We start from the raw sequence: 11562 nt of genomic DNA, 5'->3' as shown, positions 1-11562 counted from the left end.
TTACTGGTAGGGAAAAGAAAACTATGCTTTATCAACAGCCTTAAGGCTAGATACCTAGACTCTTCATATGCCTTCTCAATTCCACACTGATACTCAGACATCAACACTTGAAATGGATGCTTGATGTTATATTGAAACTGACTCCTTCAACTATATATGTTTATTTAATATAGACTGAAATGAGTTGTCTGTTTAAATTTTGCTTTTTTTTTAATTCAAGAAAATAAAATTATTGGGTTGAAATCTTGTGTGCTTGTCTTGAGAATTTTTATGCACACCAAAATTTCAGAATAATTGTGGTCATGTTAAAATCTATAAATTGCAAACTTTCCTTGAAGCTTCCCATTATATTCCATGAATATCTTCCTAACTCAATTGCCTACATCTTATTTGCTTGGAGTCATGCGGAAATAGCTATTTGCAGTGGACAAGTTTTCTATGCATGGGTATGAAAATTATATATTGGCATTTGTTTTATTTTCATCAAGAAAAAAAAGGAAAAAGAATTCCAATTCCTCTTTAATAATAATAACCAAAAAAAAGATGCATATTTAAAATCATGAATCAATGTCTAAGGATCCTAGTATAAGTGTTTAGGCTCAAATCAGCTTTGAGCTCGAGATGTACTTAGCTTCCTTGGCGAACTATTGACATGATCATCATATGGTTCATAGATTTCATCATCGGGAATGTTATCGATCGATGAATTTTCCTATTTTATGGAGAAGAATAATTGATAATATTATCGGCACGACCATCTCAGCTGAAACTACATGGATCGGGATCATAGTTTTGTCGGTCAGGTTAGACCCATCAAATATGAACACTTTTCGTAGAAGAAAGTTCATGTAGAATTTGTATTTCGCTTGGAAAGGGCTCCAAGTCGGTATATTCCTCATGAAATTTGTTTTTTTCATGAGGAATACTTTTAAAACAAAAGAAAAAAACAGAAGAAAAACTGAAAAATCTAAAGCTCATGGCATTCTTTTTAACTTTTTCCGACATATACAAAGAACAATCTACCTCTCCAAATCTTCCAAAACCACTAAAATTCATGTGGTGAAGAAATATATATATATATATATATAAAAAAATTGTAGTCGTAGGATCGAGTCGGTTCAATATTAACCGTTAAAGTTTTGATTGAATTCAAAAGGAACCTTCCATTAAAATGGCGTTCTCACTTGTTAGTTGGTAGCTTCGATCACTGACCACAAGCGTTCCCGTCCGTACATCGTCGGCGCTGGCGACGCCAACGGCCGCACAGGCTTCTCACCTTCCTCCGGAGGTTTGACGAATTAACGAGCGACCTCCATTTCCCCGCGCTTTACTCCACGTTGGAAATCAAATGGTCTTTCTTTGCCGTAAAGTTTCTGCAAAAAACAAAAAAAAAACGAGGAAGCAGGTGCATTATTCCTCGAATCTTCCCTTAAATTCAACCTTCGCGTGCCTATAAATACAAAGCAACAATTAGTTTGCACCACTAAGATCCAGCCTTTCCACATACTCGAAGAAGAAGAAGAAGAAGAAGAAGAAGAGCAGCAAGAAGTGTAATATTGGTTACTGAGAAGAAGAAATGGCAGGAGTAAGTAGGCTTCTGAGAGCCACTAGAGCTCTTCACTCAGATCATCTTACTTCCTCTGCTTCTTCTTCCTCGTCGGCCGCTGCTGCCTCGTCTTCCTCTTGCCCTCTTAAATTGCCATGGAGTGGAGGGGCAAAGCCATGCAGTGTTCAGTTGAGGAAGAGAATGGCAGTCTCTTTGGGCACCACCGTCGGCTTGCCGGACGCCAAGCAGAAGCCTCTTCTTCAAGAAGGCCTCGTGAAGGTGGCCGACATCCTCCTCCGACTCCTCAACCCTCCGAAATTGGATCCAAAACAATGGAGAACTCACGCGGAGATGCTCATCGAGAAGGTAATCCTCCTCTCTTCCAAATTTCCCATCTTCTGTTCTTTGCTGATCCAAGTGGTTTCATCATATCAACTGCAGAGCGTCACCGGTTGCAGATCCTTCGCTCTGATCGCAGTTGCAGGATCGATCATCGGCTCGATCTTGTGTTTCGTCGAGGTAATTATCTTTATACCGCAAGCTAAGAATCAAACATACCTGAAGATGCTGATGGTGCTTTACTGCAGGGCTGCTTCTTTGTTCTTGAAGCTTTTTACCAATATTTCCAAACAATTTCCTCGAGCACGGATCAAGGAAGAATCATACAATCACTTGTCGAATCAATAGGTACATACATATCTATCTATCATTCAACGTCACAAATTCCCTGATGTTTAATGTGGTATAAAATTAAATAGATTATTCTGAAAATGTTCTTCTGCAAACTGCACAGACATGTTCCTCGTAGGAACTGCTCTTCTCTCGTTTGGAATCAGCCTCTACGTCATGTTTGTAAGCTCAGACGAGATGAAGCAGAAGCAGAAGAGAAGACAGCAGATTGCTGAATCCATGTTTGGGTCCTTCAATCTGAAGGTGAGTTTAATTTTCCTTTACATTGCCAATTCGCCATGCATTCTCGGTATGATCAACAAACTCTTTGTTTGTCCCAACTATTTCAGAAGCTGGCCAAAAGCATGGGAATGCAGTCGATATCGGACGCGAAGTCGAGGCTGGGGCACTCGATCCTGCTGATTCTGCAGGCAGGAGTGGTGGAAAAGTTGAAGGCGGTGGAGATGGCGAGTGGAATGGACTTGGCTTGCTTTGCAGGAGCTGTCTTCGTCTCCTCTGCTTGTGTTTTCATCCTCTCCAAACTCTCAATTCCAAGGGAAACTAATGCTGGAACTGAGTTGGTTGGTTCATAAATTTAATTAGTTCGTAGGCAGAGATTGTGAAAAGATTCTTTTGAATTCTTTTTGATCTCGCGATAGATAGAGATAGATAGAATAAATGGATAGAAAAAGAACAGATATGTATATATAGAGAGAGAGCGAGAATGATCTATGTTGTGAATTAGTTTGTTAGTGTTGAGGTTCCATAAATAAAAGTTAATATAAAGAGAAGCTTGAATCCTAGCAACTTGGTGACCTAATTGAAATTTATACTTTAGTAATGACTAAATTGTTGAAACTTCGTAAAGAGCAAATGGAAGAAAACAGGGGAAAAAGAAGAGTTAACACAGAAAGAACACATAAAAAAATAGGTCATAAACGCCATTGCCGAGGATCGAGCCCCGGTCACCCGCGTGACAGGCGGAAATTCGCACCACTATGCTACAATGACTTTGCTCGTTGTCTACTAATTAATAGAATTTGTATTAATTAATAACTGTCAAACCATAGAAAGTAAGAACACATAAAAAAATAGGTCATAAGCGCCGTTGCCGGGGATCGAACCCGGTCACCCGCGTGACAGGCGGGAATACTCACCACTATACTACAACGACTTTGTTGTCGCACTAATTAACAGTTGTACTAATAATACCACAAGAACACATAAAAAATAGTCATTAATTAATAACTGTACAACGACCAAATTAATATAATTTGTATTAATTAATAACACAACAAGTAAGACACATAAAAAATAGGTCATAATCGCCGTTGCCGGGGATCGAACCCGGGTCACCCGCGTGACAGGCGGGAATACTCACCACTATACTACAACGACGTTGCTCTTTGTTTACTAATTAAAAATATTTGTATTAATTAATAACTGTCAAACCAATTAATTCTTCTTGCCTTTTCTATTAACTAAAAAAGTTTGTATTCACGGAATTAACTCCTTCACATAATTACATGATTTTATGATTCAAGATGAGATTTTCTCTCTTTTTTTAATATTAAAGTCTTAATGAAGCCTTTTGAAAAAAATTCTAATATTTTATTTCTACTTTTTTTCACAAGTAATGTGCCTTAATAAGGTGAACTAAATGCAAGTCGGAGTTAAAGGTCATTTTCTTATTAAAATAATTGGAAGAGCCTTTTTTTTTTTTTTTTTAACCATCTACTACAAAATTTAGGACAAAAATGACATAAATATCTCCTTAATAACCGTACGATCGACTTTTGATTTAATCTCAGCCGTTCATTTTAACTTTTTGGTCCTCGGCAAGTTGTTCATCTAATTCTCGTTCCTTCTGCATGAGTCACCTTAATTAATTAGCTTGCAATTAACTATTGTGATTGCCACTATAAATGAGCCTCATTTCCCATCATACTTCACCAATTTCCAGATTTAATTCTCCTCTGATCACTCAGAAAGCTTCCATGGAGAGCCTTTTCTTCTTCGTCGCCGTCGTCGGTAAGCGCTTCTCCGTTTCCACTAATTAAGCTTCATAATTGTGCATTAGTGACCTTTTTATGGCGTTACAGTTGTTTTATTCTGGGGTCCGGCGCCGGCGATCGCCGCCACTGCCTTCACATTCCACAACAAGTGCCGGTATACCGTCTGGCCCGCTACATTGTCAGGTAACACCGCCCTTGGCCTTGGTGGTGGCGGCGGCTTCGAGCTCCGCCCCAATGCCACCGCTTCCTTCTCCGCCCCGCCGAGCTGGTCCGGCCGCTTCTGGGCGCGCACCGGCTGCTCCTTCGACCCCACTGGAACCGCCCCAGGCCGCTGCGACACCGGCGACTGCGGCGGCGCTCTCCTCTGCTCCGTCGGCGGTGCGCCGCCCGCCACCCTGGCGGAGTTCACCCTCGCCGGGCCGTCTACCGGCGACAAGGACTTCTACGACGTGAGCCTCGTCGACGGCTACAACGTCGGCATCGGGGTGCGCCCCGAAGGACGAAGGGGCGGCAACAGGTGCCAGTACACGGGGTGCGTGGCGGACGTGAACAAGCGGTGCCCGGCGGAGCTGCGGGTGGCGGGGCCGGCGGGCCACACGGTGGCGTGCCGAAGCGCGTGCGAGGTCTTCGGGGCTTCGGAGTACTGCTGCACGGGAGCCCACGGATCGCCGGAGACGTGCAGGCCGAGCCGCTACTCTCGGGTCTTCAAATCGGCGTGCCCGGCGGCGTACAGCTACGCATACGACGACGCCACGAGCACCTTCACCTGCGCCTCCGGCACGCAGGGGTACCGCATCACCTTCTGCCCCACCGCCGGCGACAGGATTTAGACACTTCGGTTTCTCTGCCTCTTGCTGATTAATTTAGTGGGCAATTATAAAATAAAGATGCCTAAATTTTATAAGTTCCTAAACAAGTTTGAAGTTTAATTATGGTTTATAATTTGTCATTAACGTAGTATAATTAAGGTGGCTTTAACGGTCGAATTGCAGGACAAATTGGTAATTTAAGACAGACACCCAGAATCTATGACACAAAATAATCACGATCACAGTGAAAGCACTCATTATAACTTCAAAGTCACTAGATCTTGTCAAGATCTATGTGTGCACATAATTTGTGATTCTAACATTCCAAACCCAACATAGCAATATGCTTTAGGTTAGGCACTTACATGGTCTGACTAACCCGAATGACGACACCGATAACAAGGCGGAAAATTTGGACGTTGACACCATCACATTTAGCATTGTCAACCAACATATAGGAATATAGGAGTTAGAACAAGTTGAAACCTTTTCGATGAATGCTTTCAGCTATCAAACCGACTCATCATTGTCCCAGTAGTTCCTCAGCTGAGACATATGGCAGAGGAGCTCGTCTCGACCGAAGCCGGTAACACTGCTTGTCATGATCCATGGAGGCGGCGATTTCCGGTAGTACTCACTGAAAAGATCCTGAAAATTCTTGATCTTGTCATGAGGTTGCTTTTCCTTTGATTTTGTCACACTTGGTGAACACAAAAGTCAAACCGATCTGAGAACAATCAAGTTCACGGTTATCTTTTATCACAAAAAGAAAATGTTGATGATTCAAAAGTAAAAGATGCGGCAGTAGGATGGGCATACATTGTTACGTCCAAGCCAATTAGCACAGTCGAAATCTACTTGCTGGGGTGGAATACTGGCATCAATGAGGAGCAAGACACCAACCAAGGTCTCCCGGTTCAAGAAGTACCCTTTGGTGAATCTCGACCAGTCGGTTCGAGAAGATTGAGATGCGTTTGCAAACCTGTAGGCAACTAGAAGGTTGCACAATCAAAAGGTACAACAAGGACTAGCATAAGAATTCAAACACATCAAGATTTAAAGAGTCCGAAGTCCTTTGTTTAATTTTTGTAGGTTTTCAAATCATATTGACAGTAAAATTGATGTTGGCACAAAATTAGATGAAAATATTGCGCAAGAAGCTCATGGTTAAATTCATAGTTATCAAATAAATAATGAAGTATGGTGCCCATTAACTCTCTGCTAGTACTATTAAAAAAACCGAAATCTTTTAAATTCTCACATCTTAAACTTGGTTGTGCTACTATTCATTCAAGCAGCTGCATCCATTATGATGCATGAGGTGCATCCACAATAGATCATGGTTGGTTCATTGTGCAATTTTCTGTAGTGGTTTTTATAAATTAATTGTCCACCATGTTCATCAAAATGGAAAGAAAATATTTTTGCCTACTTACCTCAGATTGTGAGGTATATTGATCAAAGAATTTGATGATGCAGTGCATTCTGCATGCTTCAATTAGCGATCTCTCAAGTTGCAATACAAGGGAATAGAGGAAAAAGAAGGAAATAAAAGAATTTTATGCAACAGCCAAGAACTATCTGAAATAAATAGTTTCACACCTCTTAATGGGGCTTTTGCAGCTCAACAAAACAGAGCAAGTCTAATTATGACAATAAAAAATTACAATATAGAAGCAAAAACAAAATAATATCTAAGCATGTTCAAGATTCAAGAATAGTCTAGACGTTTGAACTGATTAATTATCCATCATTCTCTCCCATCAGAAAAAATTGGAATTTGGCAAGTGAGTGGACTGATAATCAATGTTTCTCATATTAACTCAAGCTTTATTTGATTTGGGTTGGAGGCATATTATAAATGGATGAAATGTCAGTGTTGCACTCTAGGATACATGAAAACTAAATATCCTTGATATATTACATGTAATATAGGTAGACGAGGGTAACTATGGGTTTGATTTTTTCTTTTTTTTCAATCCTATCCATGAATTCAGATACAACCATATTCTAAATCAGAGTTTTGGGATCGACTATAACATCCACTGCATTCTATTTTATTTATTCTGAAGCTTATCTCCTTGTCAATACCATTTCTGTTTCTGATTCATATTTAATAAAAGAAGAAAAAATCAACAACTTCAAAGATCATCTCCAGAAAGAATATACAGAAGCAAATGAAATACAATAACAACTCTACAGAAATTGATTGTAAAGAAACAAATTCATGAAATACTACTACACATTGACAACTAGGTCAGTACAACTTACAACTTTATCAAATGCATAACTCTTAAAACAAGACAAACAAATCATAAGTCCAATGTGATGAGGGATTCTAGTCCTACCCATAAGCAATGTCAGAATTAAGAGGTCCTTGATCCTTAAGAAACAAATCACTAAGATACTGAGCAGACATTCATCTGCAAACTAAAAATGAAGTGTGCTTACCCATAACCCGGCAAATCCACAATGTACCAGCTGTTGTTAACCAAAAAGTGATTTATAAGTCGTGTTTTCCCTGTAAAAATAAATATTTTACAGCATGCCAGGACTAGCAAATCATTCAGAAATAAAAATATATCCAGAGCATAGGGAAAGAAACTATTGGATTGATCACAATAAATCAACAAGGAACTTGATTTCTAACTTGAGAAAAGCAGGCTTATGACTATTTTATAGTGGAGGTCAAGGTGTAAATCTGAGTTCAGTGCAGATGAATCGAACAAAGCAAGACACATCAACACTCATCGCAAGGACACTATTTTCCACCATTGAGCTACACTTGCGAATCAAAACAAATAATATATTCAGAGTTCTTGAGTAGTATTCTGCCTTAAATTGTCCACGGGGTTGTCATTGAGTGTATTCTAATAGGTGTAATACACAAACGGGCCTGGACTATGGTCAAACCAAACCAAATATTGAGTCAAGTTCTCAGCTTCATCCTCAATTTGTGTTTCTCACAATATCCCGCAAGCCTATTATGTAATGAATGAACAAATTAGCTTCCTTTGGACTTAAGGATGAATATTTCGTCAATTTTGCAAATTGCTAGCATCCTTTCATTAGATATTTGCAAAACCCCAACATGAATGTGAAGCCCTAGTTATCCTCTCCTAGAACAACAATTGTGCCCAAAACAAGGTTCTCAGTTCCTTCTTTATCTCTTTATTTGTCAATCTAAAGATTTCTTTCTGATTTTGCATGTCAGGTATCCAAGTTAAGACTTGAGAATTTCATGTTTCCACGTTCATGTTTAGATACATTCATACCTGTTGTATAAACATCATTTTGTTCATCAACAATTTGGGCAACTGGCTTCAACGCAGCAAAACAAGATGAATTTAGGACGAAAGAAGGAACCTGGCTTCTTGGAGGTGAGGGCGAACTCCCTCTTGCGGGCGAGCGTATTGATGAGGGAGGACTTGCCGACGTTGGACCTTCCGAGGATGGCGAATTCCGGGCGATCATCCTTAGGGCAATCGCCCGCCCTCGCACTGCTCTTCACGAACTCAACCTTCTTCACCTCCGCGTCGCCAGCGTAGGGCCCCACGACGATGTTAGAAGCCGGGAGCAGCATATCAGCAGTCACGTCCTTCCGCTCCACCCCCGGCGGCACGAAGAGCTCGCTCCGCAACAGGCCTGGGGCGGCGACATCCGGAACGGAGGAGCCCTTGACGGGAGACCGGGAAGCGCTAGGGGAGTCTGTGCTAGGCGTCAGATGCGCGGAGAGCGATAAGCGCCGGAAGGAGACGGCGGCCAGAGGAGGAGCGGGAGGAGAAGCGAGGGGCCTGTAGAGGTCGAGGAGGAGGCGGTGGCGAAGAAGCATATCGGCTGCGGACCGACGATTTCGGAGCGGCGAAGAGCGCGGACAAGGTGTTTGCTAATATGCCTGTCCCCAATAAAACTGCGGAAACTGAAGAACCACACACGGTGACAAGTGACCCATTACATTAACATCTTATAGAGATTTCATAGGAAAGAGAGATCTCATCAACAATTTGTACTGTTAAAATACAGTATGATCACTTGATATGAATGATTTAGTTCGATTTGATTGACTTAATATGCTTGAATTTGGATCTAGATCACGTAGTTGATTGCTTGACTAGACACACTCGAGATGAACTTAGTGGACAGACTTCAGCTGTTGTGTTTCATTCGTAACAACGCAAACTTTGAATTGAAGTTCAGGTTTCACACTGCGACACTTATCAAATACATGATGCATTGAGGTAGAGAATGTATAAGCTAGAGGATGGTTGGATGAGCTACAATGGTTGGGTCAAGGAGATCGTTGCACAAGCTTCCAGTGCTCTCGTTGGTCTTATTCTCTGTCGTCGGGCTACTCACTGTGCTGCTTGTGAGAGAGCCCAACGAAGTTTTCTGCAGAACGCCTGTCGGAGAGGATTCCACCCGAGGGGTTGAGTCCCAGCCGTCGGGCAAGAGGTTCAGCGATGCTGATGATGAGCAGGTCTTGTTGTTAGTGTTCTTAAGGGCCGAGAGGACCTCGCCGAGAGGACCGCCCACGGAGGCCTCCCAGAAGATCGGAATCCAACTTGCTTGTCGTTGGTTTGCTTCGCTCATTCTGCACAGCCGCGACTCCGTATCACTTTCGTGGTTAGGAGCAGTGGAGGATGAGAATTCAGAGGAAGCCATGGGTATCGACATGGAAAGTTGAGTTCTTTCAGATCGCACGTCTTCAATCTCGGGCCAGGTAATGGTTGAGCAATCGGATTGGGTTTTGGACCAGTCGTCGATGAAGTGACGAAGAGGATTGGATTGGGATTCTATGGCATCAGGCTTCAGTGTGGGTACAAGGTTGATATCGGATAAAGAACTACTTTCGAGATTGAAATGAGAACTTGCACTTTGTTTTCTTGAAACGGGCTTCGATGTCATGGCTTCCGAGTTCGTAGAGGTTAACATGGAGCGACTCGCAGCATCTTGTACTTGGTCATTTGTGTTTTCCTTGCTCAGCGACATCCTGCACAAATTTGATCAGAAACAGTGGTGAGCAATAGGAAACGAGAACAAATCAGAGTTATCGGCAGTTGTACATGTCGAACGGCGCCGGGCGAGGGTCGCCGGCGGCGGACATGGCAGTTTTAGTCTGCGATTGCGAAGCTCTGAGATTACTGGGCGGTCGACTGCCGGAAACTGGTGAGGCTAACTGGGACGGGGATGCAACAGGCATCGCTTTCGCGGCATGGTCAGACTGGCCTTCCACATGCTTTCTTGAACGGCGGCGGCCGCGGTTTATGTGACGCTCACAATACTTCTGGTCAGCGACTGCATCCCTCGAACACCGCCATTTTTTCCCATCAGTTCGACGGCATCTACCCGGCTCCGGATCAACATTCCCAGAGCATCCCAAGTAGAACGATCCCCACCCAACTACAACAATAAAGATACGAGATACACATTGATCATGCATCAACTTTATCACTGATATAAATACCATCTCGATCCAAAAGTGAAATTTGAAGAAACAAACAAGATTCATTACTTGCTAGACATGCTTAAGAAACTGACATGAGTTCTTCAATTCACTCTAGTAAAGAGTTGAAAGTCTTACATGGATTCGAACCAAAAGATCCAGCTGAGAAGCGAGAGAACCCTGAAGAAACAAGGCTTCTCTGGATAGGGATGAGCAGATTGGGTGGTATTGGTACTTTCGCAACAATATACTTGTAAATTAAGGCCTGGTGCTCTAGCTCCAGCCACTGAGATGGAGTGAATGGCCCCTTCAACCTTGCCAAAACACCATTGGCGTTCACATCGTGGCAGCCGGAATACAACCCTGTAACGACGAAAAGGAGGTTAAGGTACGAGCACACTTTAACCATGTAATATGAGAAGGAGGAGGAGGAGAAGCAGAAGAAGAAAGTTACCTGCGTTCCAAAGATAAGGTTTTGGGGAAGATGATGGAATAGAAGGGTGATACGAAGGGAGATCTCCATCACAGGCGAGCGCAAAGCTATCTTCCTTGGAAGTTGCAGAGAAGCTCAGCATTTGCTCCCCATCAGAGAAGACAGAGTCGAAGGGGGGCACCATTACCTCTGTCCTGGCCATCTTGAGGGATCTCCAATCACAGTCGTCAAGCTCAGCAGCCCTCTGGAAGGCACGACCGAGTAGCCCCTGCCCCTTTGGCTTGCAGCGGACCTCGGTCGTACTGCTGGATGTGGTCAGAGAACAAGACAGACGGCTGCCACCTTCTGATGAACCAGAACCACCACCTACTGCTGACCCATCCACCATGCTCAGCGCACCTCCAAGCTCCATGAACGCTCATGAGATGCAAGGGTGCGGGAGGTGGATGAGGGAGGGGATGGAACCAGAAAAGGGAGCATTCATTGTTACGAAGCTACAAGGAAAAGGTGGGAGCTCAGAAAACCAGGCTGGTCTTCTTTTCAAGGAGGGGCGCTGGTGGCCGCAGTAAATTATTGGATTCGAACATGCAGACAAAAGATTTGGTGGGCTCTTAACAATATTCTGGATGCATGCACATCGCCATTCT

The 11562-nt window shown here is 42.8% G+C and overlaps 4 protein-coding genes and 2 non-coding genes across 6 annotated transcripts; 2 read left to right on the top strand and 4 right to left on the bottom strand.

Moving 5' to 3' along the window:
- Positions 1-1524: 1524 nt before the first annotated feature.
- On the top strand, positions 1525-2808 carry LOC141837166 (uncharacterized). The gene is made up of 5 exons (XM_074724615.1): positions 1525-1912; positions 1988-2065; positions 2134-2233; positions 2340-2479; positions 2566-2808. The coding sequence occupies exons 1-5, from the start codon at positions 1577-1579 to the stop codon at positions 2806-2808; spliced, it is 897 nt and encodes a 298-aa protein (XP_074580716.1). The 5' UTR covers positions 1525-1576.
- Positions 2809-3318: 510 nt separating this feature from the next.
- On the bottom strand, positions 3319-3389 carry TRNAD-GUC (transfer RNA aspartic acid (anticodon GUC)). The gene has a single exon. It is a non-coding gene; the product is annotated as a tRNA-Asp (tRNA).
- Positions 3390-3541: 152 nt separating this feature from the next.
- Positions 3542-3613, bottom strand: TRNAD-GUC (transfer RNA aspartic acid (anticodon GUC)). Its single transcript has one exon. It is a non-coding gene; the product is annotated as a tRNA-Asp (tRNA).
- A 599-nt stretch (positions 3614-4212) lies between these two features.
- LOC141837165 (pathogenesis-related thaumatin-like protein 3.5) lies at positions 4213-5060 on the top strand. The gene is made up of 2 exons (XM_074724614.1): positions 4213-4246; positions 4318-5060. Exons 1-2 carry the CDS (start codon positions 4213-4215, stop codon positions 5058-5060), a joined length of 777 nt encoding a protein of 258 aa, XP_074580715.1.
- A 238-nt stretch (positions 5061-5298) lies between these two features.
- Positions 5299-8944, bottom strand: LOC141840490 (GTP-binding protein At2g22870). The gene is given in 5 exon segments (XM_074728489.1): positions 5299-5720; positions 5722-5766; positions 5859-6021; positions 7491-7560; positions 8406-8944. Coding segments are annotated over 5 exon segments (915 nt in total). The 5' UTR covers positions 8872-8944; the 3' UTR covers positions 5299-5549.
- A 238-nt stretch (positions 8945-9182) lies between these two features.
- On the bottom strand, positions 9183-11372 carry LOC141840029 (growth-regulating factor 7-like). Its single transcript, XM_074727912.1, has 4 exons — positions 10937-11372; positions 10621-10845; positions 10103-10439; positions 9183-10029 (listed from the first exon to the last, which is right to left on the bottom strand). The coding sequence occupies exons 1-4, from the start codon at positions 11325-11327 to the stop codon at positions 9294-9296; spliced, it is 1689 nt and encodes a 562-aa protein (XP_074584013.1). The 5' UTR covers positions 11328-11372; the 3' UTR covers positions 9183-9293.
- Positions 11373-11562: the final 190 nt, after the last annotated feature.

This window comes from Curcuma longa, chromosome 11 (genome assembly GCF_044706935.1).
Source record: "Curcuma longa cultivar G26 ecotype Majalengka, Jawa Barat chromosome 11, ITB_CL_G26_1.1, whole genome shotgun sequence".
NCBI lineage: Eukaryota > Viridiplantae > Streptophyta > Magnoliopsida > Zingiberales > Zingiberaceae > Curcuma > Curcuma longa.
This window is presented reverse-complemented; position numbering and strand designations above follow the sequence as displayed.

Coding starts and splice junctions, on each gene's coding strand:
- LOC141837165 (XM_074724614.1), top strand. CDS start 4,213: ATGGAGAGCCTTTTCTTCTTCGTCGCCGTCGTCG. Junction 4,247..4,317: donor CTTCTTCGTCGCCGTCGTCG/GTAAGCGCTTCT, acceptor ATGGCGTTACAG/TTGTTTTATTCTGGGGTCCG.
- LOC141837166 (XM_074724615.1), top strand. CDS start 1,577: ATGGCAGGAGTAAGTAGGCTTCTGAGAGCCACTAGAGCTCTTCACTCA. Junction 2,234..2,339: donor ATCACTTGTCGAATCAATAG/GTACATACATAT, acceptor CAAACTGCACAG/ACATGTTCCTCGTAGGAACT. Junction 2,480..2,565: donor TTGGGTCCTTCAATCTGAAG/GTGAGTTTAATT, acceptor CAACTATTTCAG/AAGCTGGCCAAAAGCATGGG.
- LOC141840029 (XM_074727912.1), bottom strand. CDS start 11,327: ATGGAGCTTGGAGGTGCGCTGAGCATGGTGGATGGGTCAGCAGTAGGT. Junction 10,440..10,620: donor ATCTTTTGGTTCGAATCCAT/GTAAGACTTTCA, acceptor TTATTGTTGTAG/TTGGGTGGGGATCGTTCTAC. Junction 10,030..10,102: donor CGCCCGGCGCCGTTCGACAT/GTACAACTGCCG, acceptor AAATTTGTGCAG/GATGTCGCTGAGCAAGGAAA.